This window comes from Spermophilus citellus (assembly GCF_964194105.1).
Source record: "Spermophilus citellus genome assembly, chromosome: 15".
Classification (NCBI taxonomy): domain Eukaryota; kingdom Metazoa; phylum Chordata; class Mammalia; order Rodentia; family Sciuridae; genus Spermophilus; species Spermophilus citellus.
This window is the reverse complement of record NC_138195.1, coordinates 64457099-64478318: the sequence shown is the minus strand read 5'-3', so window position 1 is coordinate 64478318 and position 21220 is coordinate 64457099. Positions and strand designations below refer to the sequence as shown.

General features: G+C 33.5%; 1 protein-coding gene across 1 annotated transcript in view; it reads right to left on the bottom strand.

Moving 5' to 3' along the window:
* Nucleotides 1-21220, bottom strand: part of HELLS (helicase, lymphoid specific) — a 41280-nt gene that overhangs the window by 3306 nt on the left and 16754 nt on the right. The window contains exons 8-21 of the mRNA XM_081267893.1: nt 20802-21029; nt 20247-20429; nt 19635-19778; nt 17390-17586; nt 15919-16015; nt 11047-11208; nt 9784-9923; nt 9562-9700; nt 8276-8359; nt 8069-8188; nt 6900-7016; nt 6377-6536; nt 3915-4011; nt 3762-3838 (exon numbers count right to left, since the gene is read on the bottom strand). Coding sequence (XP_081124019.1) covers nt 3762-3838; nt 3915-4011; nt 6377-6536; nt 6900-7016; nt 8069-8188; nt 8276-8359; nt 9562-9700; nt 9784-9923; nt 11047-11208; nt 15919-16015; nt 17390-17586; nt 19635-19778; nt 20247-20429; nt 20802-21029 — 1945 coding nt within the window. The remainder of the gene's footprint in view (nt 1-3761; nt 3839-3914; nt 4012-6376; nt 6537-6899; nt 7017-8068; nt 8189-8275; nt 8360-9561; nt 9701-9783; nt 9924-11046; nt 11209-15918; nt 16016-17389; nt 17587-19634; nt 19779-20246; nt 20430-20801; nt 21030-21220) is intronic.

Sequence of the window (21220 nt, the reverse complement as noted above, 5' to 3'; positions counted from 1 at the left end):
AACACCAATTTTAATTATGCTTTCAGAGATGTTTTAAAAAGAAGCCCAATCATGGTTAAGAGTCGAGAAGCAAGATATCATGAAAAACTTACCTTTATAAACATTCCAAATCACTGCAAATATGTAGTATCTATTTAGGTTGTTTTATGTCTTTAATATTAATGTATTAAAGTCTTTTTTCATTATAATAACTGAGCTTTGCATCTTAATTCCTTTCCAATCCTAAACTCATACCTTTTCCTAACTTTTTAAAGTTCTTTTAATATTAAGAATGGGGATGTAGTTTAGTGGCAGAACATTTGCTCAGCATCTACAAGCTTCTGGGTTCGGTCTCCCATACTACAAATAAATAAATATTTTTAAAAATTAAGTTTTGAGGGGGTGGGGTTGTGGCTCAGTGGTAGAGCGCTTGCCTCACACATGTGAGGCACTAGGTTCAATCCTCAGACTCACATAAGAATAAACAAACAAAATAAAGATATTGTGCCTATGTATAACTAAAAAATATTTCAAAACAAAAAACTTAAGTTTTAAGCCAGGCACAGTGGCATACACCTATAATCCCAGTGGCTCAGGAAGCTGGAGGTAGGAAGATTGCAAGTTTAAAATCATCCTTAGCAAAAGTGAGGTGCTAAGCAACTTGGTGACACCCTGTCTCTAAATAATAAAAATAGGGCTAGGGGTATGGCTCAGAGGTTGAGCACCCCTGAGTTCAATCCCTGGTGCCCATCCCACCACCCAAAAATCAGGTTTTGAATATATACTTAGATTGGTAACTTATCAAAAAATGTCCTAAATGCCAGGCATGGTGGCACACACCTGCAACTGTAACCCTAGAAACTTGGATCTGAAGCAGGAGTATCAGAAATCCAAGCCAGCTTAGTAAGACTGTCTCAAAATAAAAAGGACTGGTGATATAGCTAAATGGCAGAGTGTGTTGAACTGTGAGGTAAGGAGGATCCAGGTTTAGTTTTCCCTGTTTAATAATTATGCTGCATCATGTATTAACCAAAAGGAATTTTCCCTTTCTGGTTTGAAATGCCTTTTCATTCACTCTTTTTCCAAAGTTTGGTTGTTTTCCTAGGGTCACTATACTATACCACTAATTCATCTGTCTTAATTGATTATAACATTTTAATAAGACAATACCTTGCGTAGAGTATCTCATGCTTTCAAATTACCTTGGTTTTTGACCCTTTATTCTTTTTTTTTTTAATATTTATTTTTTAGTTTTCGGCGGGCACAACATCTTTGTTTGTACGTGGTGCTGAGGATCGAACCCGGGCCGCACGCATGCCAGGCGAGCATGCTACCGCTTGAGCCACATCCCCAGCCCCACCCTTTATTTTTATATATAAATTTTAATTAAAACTCATTATTCTTAAAAAGTGATAAGGATTTTGATTTGAATACTCCTATCCATTAAATCTATACACTTATTCAGTCTTTATGTTAATAACCTTCAACAATTCATAATTTTGTCCATGGAGGTCAAATCTCTTTTAAGATTTTTGTATTTTTTAAATAATTTTTTATATCTTTCTTTATTCATTTATTTTTATGTGGTGCTGAGGATTGAACCTAGTGGCTCACACTTGTGAGGCAAGCACTCTACCACTGAGCTGCAGTCCCAGGCCAAGATTTTTGTATTTAATTATAGGCTTTTTAACCAAATTTTTAGCTATTGCAAACACTTTATTTACTAAATAATTGATGATACACAATTAATTATAAAGCAACCTTCTACTTAAAAGCTTCCAGATTCCCTTGAACTTTCTACGGAGGCAATCAGACCATCTGTAAATACAAGCAATCTGGATTCCAATTTATTATTCCTTTAGCCTATCAATATTTTGTGGTATTAGTTCTTAAGACCTCTTTCTACACTGTAAAAGTGAGAGCTTTTTATTCCTGATTTCTGTAGTAATCTAGATCAATGTTCTTTACCACTTTAAGAACATCATGATTGAAAGGAAAAAACTTGGTAAATCTGGACTTCAACAAAAATATAAACTTTTGCTGTTCAAAAGACACTAATAAGCTACAAACAGGGAGAAAATATTCACAAAATAAATCTACTAAAGAACTTAGATCTATAGTACATTTTTAAATTCTTTCAATTCAATGAGTCACAAAAAACCCAGTGGTATGCTAATAAACGTTCACAATTTCCAAACACTCTAGTTTGAAGTTTTTGCATATTTGTATGGCATATATATCTACCAATTTCAAAGTGTCAGCACAATATCACTGAGTACAATTGGAAAAGGTGAACACCATGATAGGTATTTTATTTGAAATACAATAAAATACATAAAATGTATGATATTGCCACCATTCAAAAAATGAATAACAAGAGTGTGGATTTTAAATATCACCTTTGTTTTCAAAATAATTTATCGTCATCATTGTAGGTAGCAACTTATTCTAAGTGATGAATAAAAAAGCAATTTATCCTATCTTTCCTATATCTCAGTATAGGAAAGTTAGACTAATCCCAGATAAATTAAAATGATAAAACAAGAAAATCATTATTTTGTAAATCCCCAAGGAAATAATGGTTCTAAGCAACCAACATGTTAAAAACCATGAAGTCCCAGGCTTGGGTTGTGATTCAGTGGTACAGGACTTGTCTACATGTATGAGGCACTGGGTTCAATTCTCAGCACCACATATAAATAAATGAATAAAATAAAGGTCCATCAGGGGATGGGGTTGTGGCTCAGTGGTACAGCGCACACCTAGCACATGCGAGGTCCTGGGTTCGATCCCATGCACAACATAAATTTAAAAAATAAAGGTATTGTGTCCAACTACAACTAAAATATATTTTTAAAATAAAATAAAGGTCCATCAACATCTAAAACAAAACTAACAAAAATTTTTTTTTAAACCATGAAGTTCAATAAAAGTTCACAAGAAAGTCTGAAGTATTCAGATCTGTCTGAATGATCAATCTTAGCTCTCTACAAACCAGAAACCCAGACATGCCCCTGATATAAAATAATAGCAAAGACATGGAACTTAAATATAATTAAGTATTAAGAACTATTTATCAGTTTACTGAAAATATGCATATTGAGGAACAAGCTGAAGCACATAAAAAAGGGAAGGAAAATCAGACATTTTAGGAATCCCAGGCCATTCTATAGAGCAAATAACCTAAGTTCTCCAATAAATCAATGGCAAAGAAAAACAAAATACAGGGATACTATAAAAGAAGAGACATAATTAGAATTGCAATTCAAAATGTTAAAAAAAAAGCGACAAATGAGGAATTGTGAATGGATTTGGAGGTAGGAGGAGATGAAATTAAAATACTATTGCTAGGGCTGGAGTTGTGGATCAGTGGTAGAGTGCTTGCCTCGCACGGGCAAGGCCCTGGGTTCCATACTTAGCACCACATAAAAATAAATAAATAAAATAAAAGGTATTGTATACAACTACAACTAAAAAATAAATATTAAAAAAAAAAGTACTAGTGCTATTCTCTTAGATGTGTTAAATAATGGCTCTATTTAAAAACATGTTCTCAGAGGAAGATTCACAATAAACTACTTGTGGACAAAATATCATCATGTTTGACATATGATTTTAAGTCTCTCTCCAACAAAAGAGAAATATCAATGAAACAAGATTGGCTAAATGTTGCGAACTACTATAGCTGAATGCATTAATTGTTCAAGGGATTCATGACACTATTCTATTTATGTCTATCTTTTAAAGTTTCCATAAAGACTAAAAGCATGAGAGATACTTACCAATGAGATCACTTCGATCTAACAACAACTCAAGATCTTTATCACTAATGACCTTTTCTCTTGATCCTTTGACTTCCCTATAAAAACAAAATATTCCAGTATGTTTAAATAAATCAAAACTATGAGTAGTTTTTCTAAAATTAAAAGGCTTACCTTTCATAATCTCTAGATTTTAATAACTCCTTTAATTCCTTAGGATCTAAGAAATTCTTAGATTGATTTAATCCAGACTGACCACCTTTGAAATGATCTAGAAAAATAATTTAACAAATGCAACATATTAAAATTCCCTTTAAAATCCAATAAATTACAAACTATTCAGAATGGCTGCCATTTTATTTATTTACTTTTTGTATTAGAGATTGAACCCAGAGGCACTTAACCACTGAGCTACCTTCCCAACCCTTTTTGAGACAGGGTTTCACTAAATTGCTTAGGGCCTCACTAAATTGCGGAGGCTGGATTTGAACTTGCAATCCTCCTGCCTTAGCCTCCTGAGCCACTGGGATTACATTTTTAAAAGGACAAAAAACAACAAAACAAAACAAAACAAAAAAACCCTTTAATGTTGGTGAAAAGAAAAGCAACTGAAATTCTCAGACGTTGCTGGTGGAAGCATAATATGATATGTTCACTTAGGAGTTTAGCAGTTCCCAATAGACACACACATACCCTCCTCTCTCTCCCCCTTTTTTTTTTTTTTGAGATGAGAGAGAGAGGATTTTTAAATATTTATTTTTTAGTTTTTGGCAGACACAGCATCTTTGTTTGTATGTGGTGCTGAGAGGATCGAACCCGGGCCGTACGCACGCCAGGCGAGCGCGCCACCACTTGAGACACATCCCCAGACTACATACCCTCCTCTCAAAAACAAGAACTAATAAATGTATCATGTCCACAAAAACTCATGCTTATTCAAATAGCTGGAATGTCCAGGAACAAAAGAATAGATAAGCTGGAATGGTGGTGCACACATGTAATCCCAGCAACTTAAGAGGGATCACCAACATCTAGGGAGCACGAGATAGGAAGATTGAAAGTTCAAAGCCAGCCTCAGCAATTTAGTGAGACTCTAAGCAACTTAGGGACACTGTGTCAAAATAAAAAATAAAAAGGGTTATTGATGTAGCTCAGTGATTAAAGTGCCCCAGGGTTCAATCCTTGGTACCAAAAAAGCATGGATAAATAAACTATTCAGCAAGTAAAATCTTCCTAATACAAACAAAACAGATGAATATTAAAATGTTAATCAAAATTCACAGGAGAAAAACAGAATACACACCCATAAAAATAAACAGTTAAAGAACAAATTAATCTATATATGAATCAGAATAGCAGTTGCTCAGTGGAATAAGCTCAGACATGCAAGGTGAATGATAGAAGAGGGTACCTGAGAAAGCTTTATTGGATGACGAAAATGTTCTAAATGTGGATGAGTTATATAAGTGTATACATTTGTCATAATTAAGCTGTACACTTAAGATCTGTGTATATTATACCTCCATAAAAAAGTGTCAAAGTTTTTTGTGTAAAATTAACCTTTTAAAATTCTGAAAGCAGGCAGGACCCAATGGTGAACACCTGGTTGGGAGGCTGAGGCAAGAAGATCAGCAAAAGATCGGCACTAAGCAACTCTAAATAAAACACAAAATAGGGCTGGGGATGTGGCTCAGTGGTTGAGTGCCTGAGTTCAAACCCGAGTGACTTAAAAAAAAAAAAAAAATCTGAAAACAAATGTTGTGATCATTAACACTATCAATAAAATTTATCTAAATTTAAACGATATTCAATACTTAAATGGATTTTTATATTACTCCCTCAATATACAAATACTATTCTAGTATTTAATATATTAAATACTAAATATTAAAAACTTCTGACAAGCAATTATCTTAATCAGAAACATGCAATAAAAATATCACACCAAATTCCTCATTAGAGTTTAAGATATTGCACCTTAAAATTAACCCAGACCCTTCTCTTCCCATCTGTGCCACATCTAAACAATTGCTAAGGTACTTTATGTCTATCACTGCCAACTTAATGTAGGCTGTTAGCAACTCCACATATCCCACTCTTGCTTTAAACCACGTCTTATCAAGTTGCACCAATTTCTTTTATTATAAAGAAAATAACAATGGGGGCTGGGGTTGTGGATCAGCGGTAAAGCACTCACTTAGCAAATGCGAGGCCCTGAGTTTGATTCTCAGCACCACATAAAAATAAATAAATAAAGGTATTGTATCCAACTACAAATAAAAAATAAATATTAAAAAAAAAATAACAATGAGGGCTAGGGTTGTGGCTCACTGGTAGAGCCCTTGCCTACCAAGTATGAGGCACTGGCCTCAATCCTCAGCACCACATAAAAATAAATAAGTAGGTGCTTGCCTAGCACATGTGAGGCCCTGGGTTCCATCCTCAGCACCACATAAAAATAAAAAATAAATAAAATAAAGGTATAAGAAAACAAATTTTAAAATAAATAAGAGTAAAATAAATGTATTGTGTCCATCTACAACTAAAGATATTAGACAATAACAAAAGGTCATGACAGAAACACACACAGAGAAAACTGAACCAAAAAAAACCCAAAAGACTACAGTATCATTTACTTTTGTGAATGATCAACTTTTCCAGTTTTCTTTTAGCAGCTGCTCTTTCCACAATTTTCTGGTCAATAGTATTTGCTGTAACAAGGCGATATACAACAACTGGTTTTGTCTGACCAATTCTATGACATCGATCCTGGGCCTGAAGATCAGACTGGGGGTTCTTCAAATTAAAAGGAAAAAGAGAACAACATTGAACAGTACTAGAATAAAATTAACTTTAACTCACAGTTAATGCATAAACTCATCATTCATGATCCAATGAGCAACTTTTATTAAACTTTTTGTGTTGCCTTAGCTCATTTTAGACTTACACAGTAACTTCTATAATGACAAACCATGAAAATGTTTAAAGACTCAAAAGAAAGCATTACAAGTTAATATATGCAGAAAAAATGATCAATACTCTTGACCTTAAAACAGACACTTCTCAAAGTAGATAAGTGAAATTATTATAATATATATAAGGATGATTAAAAATTCAGATTAGAAATATCAACAGCATACTGCTATACCTTCAACTTACCCAATCACTATCATAAATGATAACTGTATCTGCTGCAGTCAAATTAATGCCCAGGCCACCAGCTCGTGTACTCACTAAGAAGATAAACACATCTGGATCTGTGTTGAAACTGTGCATCTAAAAGCAAAAAAGATGTAAACACAACAACTTCAACCATTAAGACTTCGGATGGGATGAGCTGGGGATGTAGCTAAGTCTTAGTAGAATGCTTGCCTAGCATGTGTCAATTTGAGTTCAATCCCTCGTGAGGGAAGGAAGGAGAAAAGCAAAGAAAGAGCCATAATTTAGGCAGGAATTGTGTTGTATTCCTGTAATCCCAAGAACTTGGGAGGCTAAGCGAAGAGGATCACAAGTATGAGCCCACCCTCAGTAACTTAGGGAGACCCTGTATCAAAATAAAAAACGAATTTAAAAATGGGAAAGCTGGGATATGACTCAGCGGTTAAACACCCGTGCATTCATACCTGGTACCCCCGCCACCAAAAAAAAAGGACCAGGGATTGAGATATTTATTTCTTATACCACACGAAGGATTTTCCAAGAGAGGCCAAATCAGTCTTTCAGATTTTCAAAACAATTACGTAAACTAATAAAAATCTCTTCTTGTGTTAACTTGATTTTTCAAATACCTATCTTACTAAGGAGATCTTAAATTTTTAAATTTTTGGTTGTAGATGGACACAATACATTTATTTTGTTTATTTATTTATTTTTATGTGGTGCTGAGAATGGAACCTAGCACCTCATGCATGCCAGGCATGCGCTCTACCACTTAGCCATGCCCTACCATCTTAATTTTTAAAAATTTTTCACAGAAAAGTTTAAATAAAAATAACTAATGCAAAAACTGGTTAAAAAATTCAGTAACAGTTGCCTAAAAAAATCAAGTGGGTGAGGAGGGTAGATTAACCTGGAAGAGATAGAAACCTTTCTAGGCTAATGATAATGTTCTATGTACTAACAGGGTTTAGGACATGTTTATATGTATAAATGTATAAACATATATATATACACACACGTTTATATATACAATAATGAGAACCTGTCTTAAAATAAAAATGAAAAATAAATAGGGTTGGGATGTGACTAAGTGGTTAATTGTCCCTAGGTTCAATCCCTGAGTACTACAAAAGTTATAATTTTATTATGCATGACATAAATAGTCTTACATTTTCCTCTCTCTCGGAATAAGACATGGACCCATCAAGCCTGCTAAAGTTGAAATTTCTAAGATGGCAGTAATCCATCAGAATGTCCAACATTCTTGTCATTTGTGAAAAAAGCAGCACCTGAAATTGAGATATCTTAGTATGCATAGTGTCCATACTGCTTCATAAAAAATAATGAAACAATAAAAATTCCACACAAATTACCACCTTGTGACCTCTTTTTTTCAGTTCTGGCAACATTCGATCCAAAATTAAGAATTTCCCAGAATTTGTTACTAATTCTTCATCAATCTTTAAAAATGGACAAAGAAGAAAAATGTCACTATAATTACTAATCTCTTGCTTTATAAAAATTAAAAACATACAATTTCAGTGATAAATCATTATAAAACTTTTCAAAAAATTGACCTTGTTATTATTTTTAAATCAGTAGTTACTTCAAGACACTCTAGAATGAAAACTCAGTGATCTCACACAAAAGTTCAAGTATAATCATGAACCTATCTGAGAACCACAGTCCGTCAAAGAATTTGTCAAACTCACTGTGTGTATGCTGAGGTTTATAACTGCGTGAAATATGGAGAAACATTGCTATTAGAATTCTCAGTAAAAATTAAGAAAACATGAGTGTAAAACCAATCTAACTATTGAGGTTAAATAAAACATTTATCTTTTAGCTTGGGGGAAAAAAAGTTAATCTTTTGGTGAAGTTTCCTTCAGAAAGAGATTTCCACTTGAGTAGGAAAGCTTTATTTTCTTTACTCAAAAGTGTAAAGTATGGTTCTTAATAAGGGCAAATTTGCCTTCCACCGTAAGGGGACATTCAGCAATTGCTAGAGGCATTTTAGGTTTTCACAAACGGGGAAAATGGACCTACTGGCTACCAAAGGCCAAAGATGCTGATAAACGTGGACAGTGCACAGGACTTTACCTCCTAAATAAAAATTATCTGGCTCAAAATGTCAATACTGCCAGGGTTGAGAAACCCTGCTATTAATTAGTATGAAATCCTTTGTCACTAAAAACAATTTAACACTATGCTATTTTTTTTAATCAACTGCAATTTCATTCACTTAATCTGAAAGTCCCCAACTATTATCAACTTTTTGGTTTTCTTCTGTAGCCGTTTGTGACTCATAATTAATGAGCAGCAGATTTTGACAAGCTAAATATTAACTAAAAGGAATACTGAAAAAATGACAACTATCTCTAAGAGAGCAAAAATAGAAATTGACTACTTTACAAAATTCAGAATAATTCCTAACTGTTCATATAGCTGTAAGGAAATAAGTTGGACTGTACACAAAAAGACCATCATTCCAACCCTCCTTAAATTCTCTAAACTTGGGGTGGGGTGGAATGGGGGTGGTGGAAGACTCAGTTTACTGGATTATAATCTTGATGATACACAACACAGTATTTTAAAAAATAAACCAAACAAAATAATACTTTAACCCAATGTTAAAGGTACAAAATTATTAAACAGTATTCACCTTAAACTCTTGTGTAACAGGATCTATAGGATATTCAATCAGATATGGATGATTACAGCATTTACGAAGTAGCATCATTATATTCTGCAGCTTCAGATTAACTTCAGATTCTATAGGGCTATTCACTTCCACCACAGTTCTATCAAAAACATTAATGTGTACATATAAGAAATACAAAACACATCACAGTTTGAATACTTAAAAGTTATTTTAAACTCACACCTTTCTCTGTCCACCTCTGGCTGTATTTGACTGATCAGTTTTTCCAATTCATTAGGAAAGTTATCTATCTTGCTGTAATTTATTGATTTTCTAGTTCGCCGTTTTGGTCGTCCAGTAGGACTTAGTTCAACTGTTTCTTTCTAAAAAAGAACAAATTAAAATACCCATTTATAAAGCTAGACAATGAAGTCCTACCTATAAGTGAAGTATAATATTTTTGTGTACAAACTGACTTTTAAGACTTAAATAAATACTAATTTTCTCTTTCAGCAATTTTGAAGACGACAGCAAATTTCAGCAATTTTAGGGATTGAACCCACGGACGCTAAGTCATATCCACAGTCTCTAACCCCCTTCTTTTGAGATAGGATCTAAGTTGCTGAGGCTTGCCTTGAACTTGTAATCCTCCTGCCTCAGCCTCCTGGATTGCTGGGATTAGGACATATGCCACCATGCTGGCTCTTTCATCAACTTTTAGTAATACCCAAAGGCACAATTACCTCACAGCCATGATCTATACTCAAATACAAATGTGTAAAATTTGTTTTATCACTGAAAACAACATTTGAAAGTGAGAGTATCTTTATTGCTCAGAAGAAAGAAATAAAGGATATGTAAGACATTAGAATTTATGAGTTTCCTGATTTCATTACATGATAATCGCATCCCATCTCCACTTCTTAGGAACTGCGGATGTGGAGAAAAATGGTACAGATGGCAAGCCTTCGGTGTATATCAAATAACAGTGAGGGGTTTTTTTCATTTGTTTGTTTTTGCTTTTGTTTTGGTACTGGCAATTGAAGCTCAGGAGAGCACTTTATCACTGAGCTATACCCCTATCCCTTTTTAATTTTTGAGACAGAATCTCACTAAATTTCTGAGGTTGGCCTCAAACTTAGAACCCTCCTGCCTCAGCTCCCCAAGTTGCTGGGATCAGGGGTATATAGCCCCACACCCAGCTGTGTACTTGCATTAAATGCATTTCTAAATCCATTCCCAGACAGCAATAATTAAGGTTAATCTGACATAGGAATTTAAAATTTTGTTAACAAGCATTTCAGATGATCACAGAGCAGGAAATGCAGACACCAACTAAATTTCAGGATTATTTATACTAGAAAAAAAACTTCTGCTTCTGGTCTTATGCCTAATACTTCAGTTACAAATGCATAACAAAAAATCCTGAGAACAGGTGAAGAGCCATAAGACTGACATAATTGTGAAGTTTTATTATCATGTTACATTCACAAGCACACACTATACCTCACTGGTTCCAAACATATTTGCAATTGTACGATTCACAATTGCTGTGTAAAAGACTTCTTGTTTCTTCGAAAGCGGTGCATAAACAATTACTTCTCGTTTAGGAGGAACTTCAAGAGCAACATCAGATTTTAGTCTTCTTAGTAAAAAAGGAGTCAGAATCTAAAATTTCAACATAAACAAATAAATATAAATATAATATTTTTTCAAATAACATCCCCACAAACTCCTTATCCTTCTTTCTCCTATGCCACTATAAACACAATCAATTCTTGAAATGTGAAATTAAAATATCATCCTTGAAATTTCCCATCAGACTAGCACATTATAAATTCATAAAATCTCTAAGACTGTATCTTAATAATTTAAAGAGCAGAAATTTTTAAAAGATGGTATTTAACAACTTGGGAGGCAGAGAGAAGTATTCCAAGTTCAAGGTCAACCTTGGCAACTTATCAAGATCTTGTCTCAAAAAGTAAAAAAAATATATAAAAAAGGAGTGGGATGTAACTCAATGGTAGGGTAGCCCTGGGTTCAATCTCCAGTACCCAGGGTAAGGATAAGGAGTAATATTTTACTTAGGTTTTCAATATAGTCCGCAAATTTCAGAGTGAGGTTTTAGGCCAATAGAAAGCCAACCCAACTAAGAACATAAACATGAAAAATTGTGTGTGTGTGTGTATGTGTCTACATATATTTTTTCCATGTTGCCCAGGCTTACTTCAAACTCCTAACCTTCCTGTGTCAGCCTCCTGAGCAACTAGGAATTTAAGTGAACACCATAACACATGGTAAATTTCTCCTTAAACTCTAAAACTTCATGCTTAAAATTACTCTCCTTTATTACAAATGATTATCATATTTATAAATAGAACACAGAAAATTATGCCATTATTAATTTTTGTCATTTAAAATATAAACATTTGTTTAAACTTATCTGAAGTTACTAATCCAGAAACAAATACACATCAGGGAGAAAATACAAATGTTCCATAAACATGCTGAAAGATGTTCCTATCTTCAAAGAGAACATGATAATAATGAGATATATTTTTCCACCAATGCACTTATATTTAAAAGTTCAATGTTATCTAGAAATGGCAAATATGTGGAAGAGGCATTCATACACTGTTCTAAAACATTTATATGGCTTATTTATATATGTATTTGTCAGCATACAAGTATTAAAATAGAAGCAAGACTATGCTAGTTATACTTGGGCAAGAGAAAAAGAAGTGCAAGGGAAACAGGAGAAAATTTTTACTTTTCATTGTCCAGATTTCTATACTATTCAAAAACTTTTTACCATATATTATTTTTAAGTAAGTGAATCTTTAAATGTGATGCTGCTTTGGGTCTCTAATGTGGGAAGGAACTAGAAAAAAAAATTAGAGAGCTTTACACAGAAAGTTAAAAAAATTATATTTTTGAAGATAGTATATCTTTGTGACACTTACATCCACATACACAGTTCAATTTTTTAAAAAGTATACTGAGGCCAGGCATGGTGGTGCATGTCTGTAATCCCAGAGGCTCAGGCAGGAGAATCATGAGTTCAAAGCCAACCTCAGCAACTTAGCGAGACCTGAGAAACTCAGTGAGACCTGAGAAACTCAGTGAGACCCTGTCTCTAAATAAAAAATATAAAAAAGGGCCAGGGATGTGGTTCAGCGGTTAAGCGACCCTGGGTTCAATCCCTGGTATGAAAAAACAAAAGTATACGGAGTAGGATACAAATCTTAAGTCAACAATACTAGATATATTAGGATTATGTTTCCTCAAATGAGATGAAATTTTTAAAGATTAATGATGAAAAGGTCAGCTAAATACACATTTTAAGAATGAAGAATAGGGCTGGGGATGTGGCTCAAGCGGTAGCGCGCTCGCCTGGCATGCGTGCGGCCCGGGTTCGATCCTCAGCACCACATACCAACAAGGATGTTGTGTCCGCCGAAAATTAAAAAAAATAAAATAAATATTAAAAATTCTCTCTCTCTCTCTCTCTCTCTCTCTCCTCTCTCTCTCTCTTAAAAAAAAAAGAATGAAGAATAAAGATTACAGATGCAAATAATTTTTTTTATTATAGATGGACAGCATACTTTTATTTTATTTGTTTATTTTTATGTGGTGCTGAGAATCAAACCCAGTGCCTCACACATGCTAGGCAAACACTCTGCCACTGAGCTACAGCCCTAGCCCCTGTGAATGACAATTCTAAAAAAAAGCAAATTGTAAGAGTTTCAATGTTTAAAAGTTTTGATTTACGAAAAATTAAGTATAGCACTGTAAGAAGGATGGCACTTAATTTTGAGATATTATCTCAATAGCTTATAGCAAAAGAATATGAAAAACACAAATATATTCAGCATCTTTCATATAATTAAATCCAAAATGCAATGTAGACTCAGATTCAGGATGTGAGTTTTGCTTTACATTTTGTACACTAATACTTTGAAAATATCTCTAGGTAAATATCTTAAAGGAAGGCTAAGCAAGTATAACAAGTCAGTGAGACATGAAAGCATATGAAAACATTTCAAATTCATTCTTATAGAATTTATAGAATATACTGAAACACCAAGGAATTTAAAGTTTGAGTAAGAAATATACAAGACATTCAAAACTATCTCCAACTAATCTGACTTTACGTTTAATAAAGACTTTCCCCCAGGTAATTCATTTAAACAAAATTAGGAGCAAAGCATGAGTTACCATAAGACAAATTTAAACAGTGTTACACAGAATTTTCTTAGCACTGTGGCTCTGAAAAATGCCATGACTTTTGATATATTATTGAATTCAGAGATGGGTATATTAAATTCACTATCATAATCTTTATACTCAAGTAAACTTGAAGTTCTTTCCCATAAAAATAGCAATTCCAATATCCCTCCTTGTAAAACATCAACTAAAAAATATTAAATCAGATGGCCATTTCTCACGAATATCTTTAAAAGAACTATTGCATTGGGAAGACTTTTCACCTAGATTCCTCTAAGACCCACTCTTAAGTGCCAAATTCTACAAATTTTAACTGACTTAACTTTATAATTAAGTTTCCTAAGAAACCTAATATCAAAGCCTTACTTTTCTATCCTATTTGCTACATCAAGCCAAAACACATCTGTTCCTTTATAAGCTATATTCCCTCAATGTTTCACACACTAGGACACTTTACCCAAAAGTATCCGTAACAGCTATTAGCACACCAAAAAAATCTTAAAAACCTCACGAAAACACACATAAAGACACCATAAAAGGCCGAGTTCATTGGCATAAGCCCGTAATCTCAGCAGCTTGGGAGGTTGAGGCAGGAGGATCAAAAGTTCAAAGCCAGCCTCAGCAAGAGAGGCACTAAGCAACTCAGTGAGACCTTGTCTCTAACTAAAATACAAAATAGGTCTAAGGATGTGGCTCAGTGGTTGAGTGCCCTTGAGTTCAATCCCTGGTACCAAAACCAAAAGGACACCATAAAAAAATGTATACACACACACACACAAAGTCCAAAAAAGAAAAGAGATACATATGGTATATAAATTCTTTCTGAAGGGCAATTTTCCAACATGTCAAAAGCCTTAATATATATACCTTCCCAGCAACACTACTTGGAATTCTCAGGAAATTAGCCAAAATAAACAAGATATAAGTATAGGTACTTGTTTATAATAGAGAAAAATGTTGAAATAATAAAAGGTAGATACAATTAATTGTAAAGAAACATGATAATGGGATAATAAGCCGTTATTAAAATGTGATGAGAGGGGCTGGGGTTGTGACTCAGTGGTAGAGCACTTGCCTAATATGTGTGAGGCCCTGAGTTCAATTCTCAGCTCCGCACATAAAATAAATTTCTCACTGACAACTAAAAACCTGTTTAAAAATTTTTTTTTCCAGGGCTGGGGATGTGGCTCAAGCGGTAGCGCACTCGCCTGGCATGCGTGCGGCCCAGGTTTGATCCTCAGCACCACATACAAAGATGTTGTGCCGCTGGGAACTAAAAAATAAATATTTAAAAAATTCTCTCTCTCTCTTTAAAAAAAAAAAAAAATTCCCAATGGGAAAAGAAAACAATCTGATGGGTTAAGTCTAGACGTAGTGACAGAAAAATAAAATTGTAAAAAATAGTAAATTGGTAATTTTATTAAAAAAAAAAAACCCTATCTCACCAATAAGAAGCTTTTTTAGGGCCACATTACTAGACCTTTAAAAGATCATATTAATCTAAAGATAAATAGTATAGAAGGAGAATGGTAGAGGGTAAGGAGGACAGGAGGGAAGAGAGGGAAGGAAAGCTTGGGAAATAGGGTAGAATGGATGAAATATTAAATGCAGATAGCAGTGAGAAAAATTATTAAAACACAGGCAGCACCAGCCTGTAATCCTAGCAACTAAGGAGGTTGAGGTAGGAAGATGGAAAATTTGAGGCCAGCCTCAGCAACTGAGTAAGACCCTATGATATGATAAAAAGGCAGCTAAGCATGGTCACACACACCTGTAATCCAAGCTACTCAGGAGGCTGAGGCAAGTGGATCACAAGTTCTAGGCTAGCATGGGCAAATTGTTAAATCCCTGTCTCAAAATAAGAAGGAAAAAAAAAAAAAGTGTGCAGGATGGGTTGGGGACACAACCCTGGAGTTGTTACTCAGTGGTAGCGAACTTGTCTGAACGTGGGAGCCCCTGGGTTCAATTCTCAGTACCAAGTTTTTAAAAGGGCAAAATTTAATTAAGCACTTGAATTGTGCCATAAAATTTCCCTCTGGGAGTAGGGAAACGGCCAAGAAATCTCATTTGGGAAGATTCATTTTTCTAGTGTCCACTTCCAAGGCTTATTCTATGAGTATATAGTAAGCAGAATAAGAAAATAGACAACACCTGGTGCAGCATATGCAATACATTCTGCTCTCTTTCTTTGGCTATAATGTCTTCAGCAGTTTCAGAAAGACTAGTGATGTCAAACCAAGACTCAAAGCTGGAAAAAAAAAATGATCATAAATTAACTTATCACGATTCAATTATATTAACACATGCTTTACAATTTTATATTAATTTGCATATATCAAGCATGGATATTTGTGCACCAACCTCTTAGATGCAATTTTTTAATGTAAAGAATACATTCCAACAACAAAGAGGAAGTGATTATATTTTTTCAACCAACAATCAAGAACTGTGATTTGGTAGGAGGGCCCAGAGTTCAATCCCAGTACTGAAGGGAAAAAAAAAAAAAAAATGCTTGCCTAGCAATGTGAAGCTCTGGGTTTTATTCCCAGCATCACAAAAATAATTAATTAATTTAATTAAGAGCTATGATTTGGGGCTGGGGATGTGGCTCAAGTGGTAGCATGCTCGCCTAGCATGTGCGGAGCACTGGGTTTGATCCTCAACACCACATAAAAATAAAATAAAGATATTGTGTCCACCTAAAACTAAAAAATAAATATTAAAAAATGAGTAAGTGTAAACATGCACACATTAATAATCTAAATAATGTTATATTGTTAATATCTAATTTTGAAAAAAATTGCTATTTTCATGTAGTAGTTAGATCAGATTTTTTTCAAACAGATTCCAATTCAGTAGCTCTGCATAGGACCTGAAAATCTTGTCCTTTAGTAAAAGTCTGCATAGTAATAATAATCAGCCTGACCCTGGGCCAATATTTGGAAATCCGATTTAGAACACATTCTCAAAATAAAACATTATGTAGCTTCCCCATGATAATATAAGTCAGTCAATTTTTTTCACCTCATTCTGTTTTATTTCCATCTAAAATATTTTTGTCATCTTGTCTCCTCTTCCACTTCTGAGTATACTTTTTCCAAAAACTTTTTATTTTTTTTATGACATAAGCTAAATTCAAACAATTTCTAGAATAAAACTGCTAGGTTGAAATCAGGAAATCGGTCTGGGGTTGTGGCTCAGTGTCAGAGCACTTGCCTAGCATGTGTGAGGCACTGGGTTCAATTCTCAGCACCACTTATCAATAAGTAAAATAAAGCTTCATTGACAACTAAAAAAAAAAAAAAAAATACTTAAAAAAAAATCAGGAAACCTTTGTTTTAATATTCACTCTGGTGCTAAACTTGTTATACGCTAATAACAACTTTATGCCTAGACTTTCTTATATGTGAGACAAGGAATATATTTAACCTCTTTATCTCCATGGATTATTTTGTAAAGATAAAAACAAAACAAGATCTTATTATATATCACAAAGAACCTGACAAAATAACCATTCAAATTCAGCTACCTAGAAGAAAGGAAATAATTTCAGCTAAGAGAACAGATTTTTGAGATTTGAAAAAAAAAAAACAGAAAACAGTTAAATAACTGGCTTACCTACCTTTTCAAGTCATCAAATACATCTGGCAACAAAAAGTTTAGCAATGACCAAAGTTCTGATAAATTGTTTTGTAAGGGAGTACCAGTCAAAAGAAGTTTGTTATCAGCATTGAACCGTTTTAACTCCCTGATTAGACGGCATTTCATATTCTTAATCCTGTGTCCTTCATCTACTATTAAATATTTCCAATAACAATGCTAGAAAATGAATTGAGAAAAAAATTTAAAATAATTATCGTACAGTTCTTCCTAAAAACAATTCTAAAAATATAATTTTCTTAGGACTGGTTGTTTTATTTTTATTAAATATTATACTTGTATTTATTGAAATAATCATGTTTTCCTTTGATCCAGTAATGGGACAAACTAATAGATTACTAAAACCAATATGTCATTCTAATCCTAGAACAGATTTCACTAGATATGAAATAATACTTAAGTCCACCTGCTAGTCCTCATTCACTTTCTAGTCAAAGTAATCTGTATCTTTTCTAATGTTTTACCAAGTTCTGCTGTTGGATTCCTAAAAACTACTATATTCCTAAAAAATTATCAAAACCTTTCATTAGTTCCACATGGTCAGAAATGTTAAACAGCATTATAATGTTCAGTCTGGAGGCCTATATCTGAAATTAATATTCTTTTTAATCGGACAATGTTCTCAATGTTTCTAAGTTATTGATTTGCTCCTTTCTTCTGAAGTCAATTTTAGCAACTTATATTATCAAAGATATATATTTGTTTTCATAAAGCTGTCATTAAAATCATTTTCTCATTTTTAATATCTGTGTTTTCTCTTTTATCTTATCAAACTTAAGTTTATCTAATTTATTGTAAAAAAATAGAAATATTAAATATTTCTGGAAATATAAATACATCAAACTCAAATGTTAAGTATCTTTAAAAAATGAGACTGGCAAATTGGGGATAGAGTATGAAATAAGAATCTTTTACATTGAACTTTATACAATACAGTCCTAACAGAATAAACAAATTACACTATTGTTACTCTTTAAATAAAATCACTTGAAAGGGACTTATTCTCCTAGCAAATTTTTGGCAATCCTTAATTTTCTCTCACTACAAGACACCTATCTGAAACTGCCATATAAAATAAAACACCCTTTATAAATGAGTAAGTGGAAAACTAAGGAAACAAATGTTAAGGAACCTGGAAAACTAATTAGTCAGGTCTGAAACTTCTCTTGTCACACACCAAACAGGAGCCTCAGAACACCACTCCCATTTGAAATTGACAAGGAAACTTAACTATTTCAATATGGGCTGGATAGGGAGAGGAAATTAATTAGATAGAATTTCAGGTACTCTTTATCTTTTCATATTCTACTTCTTTTACAAGTAGTTAACTATTACTGTGAAAAAATAGTTATGATACTTTTTATTGCTGCAAATATTCATAAACTTTGTTAAACTTGTTAGCTAAGACTTCTGCAAATCACATTCCAAAGTTCCACCCACACATATAATATCTGACACATACTGGTCATTGATTATGGAAGCCATTATGCTCCATTTATGACTTGATGTCATTACTTAAGTTACTTTCTTTATTTCACACAAGAAAAACTTAAAGACTTGACTCAGCAAGAACATTACATGATCAGGGAAAAAGCAAAACAACAAAGGATCATATATGAAATAACTGAAGTAGCAAGTAATTTTCTAACTGCATTGTAATAATATGAATATTAATAAGTGAGTAGCTATGATATCAAGAGATACAGAGATGGAAATGTTACCGACAGTCCCATAAAAAAACTTTGTCTTCAAATATTCTATTCTTATTTGATTAAAACAAGTTGGATTGATAAATTCATATACTCAAAAGCATGTGCTACTGGGGGGCTAGGGTTGTGGCTCAGTGGTAGAGCACTTGCCTAGCAGGCGTGAGGTGCCGGGTTCTATCCCTGGCATCATATAAAAAAAAAATAACAAAGCTTCCTTAAAAAAAAAGAAAAAGTACATGTTACAAACATATCTGTAGTATATTCAGATTATGTATGACTAACACACTTAAAATGATAATTATAGCCAAAGTTTAAAATGCTATAAGATTTAATTTTGCTAAGAAATACCACATTTTATCCCAATCTTTAATATGAGCCTCCAGAACAATACCCTCGATTAATTTCACCCAAAAAAATTTAAACAAATGCCACTGAATGGTAAGTGGTATGAATTAAATAGTTACAGATCATAAAGAAACCAGTGAAGACCACCTGTACCTGTAATGCATTTCGGTCTCTCATGGCTATTTCAAATGATGTAATTACCACAGGATGAATCTGCAGTGTCCCTTTCCTTTTGTGAATATTCCTTACCAATTTTTGACGTTCTTCCTGAGTTCCATGATATAACATTGTCGGAATCTAAAAGATTTTACATCAATTTGGAACAAAATTTAAGTATTAATTATTTGAAAAGCATGAAATATAAATAAATAAACAAAATAAAGGTATTGTGTCCATCTACAACTAAAAAAGAAATTTAAAAAAGGGGGGGAAACATATTCTTCTCATAAGAATGTGAATAAAACAATTTATATGTGGCAAATGCCAGATAAGAACAAACAGAATTTTTTAAAAGTTCTACCTAGGTCTATATAAGGGGAATCAAATCATGCAATCTAAAGAACTCTTTACAGGTACATTTTAGGCAAGATGTCTAAGATTGCCAGTACCAACTCTTCTGTATAAACTTTAAGAACGACACTGCTCAGATTAAAAAAGTCAAATCAAATGCAATGCTTATACAGAAAACAGTATTATTGTAGGAGCTCTATAATTCCTGCAATAATACATGTGAAATAATATATTTAATATAAGGGAATGTCTTACTTCTGGTGTAAACCTTTTGAATTCGGCCATCCAGTTAGGAAGTGTAGACAAAGGGCCACAAACAAGAAAAGGTCCAGGCACTCCTCTCTGAATCATCAATGCAATTGTAGCAATGCACTGAACTGTCTTTCCGAGGCCCATTTCATCTGCTAAAATGCCATTAATTCCATTTTCCCAAAGCATCTAGACAAAAGAATATACACTAAATTTAAATTGTGATAAAAACATCTACTGAATTATTAAAGGTTTATTTCTTTTGCACAAGCATACTCAATGGCAATTATGATGTGACTGACATATTAATGCCATAAGTTATAATAACACTTGTGGGATGACTTTTATCAAAGCATTATAAAGTGCCAGAATTCTAACTATATATATTAAAAATGACAACTTGGGCTGGGGCTGTACCTCAGTGGCAGAGTGCTTCCCTAGCATGTGTGAGGCACTGGGTTGGATCCTCAGTACCACATAATAAATACAACAAAGGAATTCTGTCATCTACAACTACAAAAAAATTTAACAGCAACAACAACAAAAAAGACAACTCATTACCCTAAGCCATTCCATGCCTTCTACTTGGTACCATCGCATCACTCCTCCTGTGAAGTACTTTGGTTGTTGAAAGGGCACTGGCTGTCCATTACATTTCCGAACTGGGTCAAAAAAGAATTTAGCATTCTGCCTAACTGTCTGAGACAATCTATCTTTAATCATACTATTTGAATCTTTATTTTTCTGAAGATCTTCTACACAGAGATTAGCAGAGGAGGAACTTTCATCCTGCAAAGAAAAAAAAGTTTAATTATAAGTCTGACACAAAATGCTACTATATTCCTCACCTCATGTATCCAAAAAACATTATCAAAATGTACCTCTTCCTATATTCATTAGGTAAGAAGAACGAAGATCATTGGTTAAGTGCCCTTGGGTTCAATCCCAGGTACAAAAAAAGGGGAAAAGTCTTAGAAATG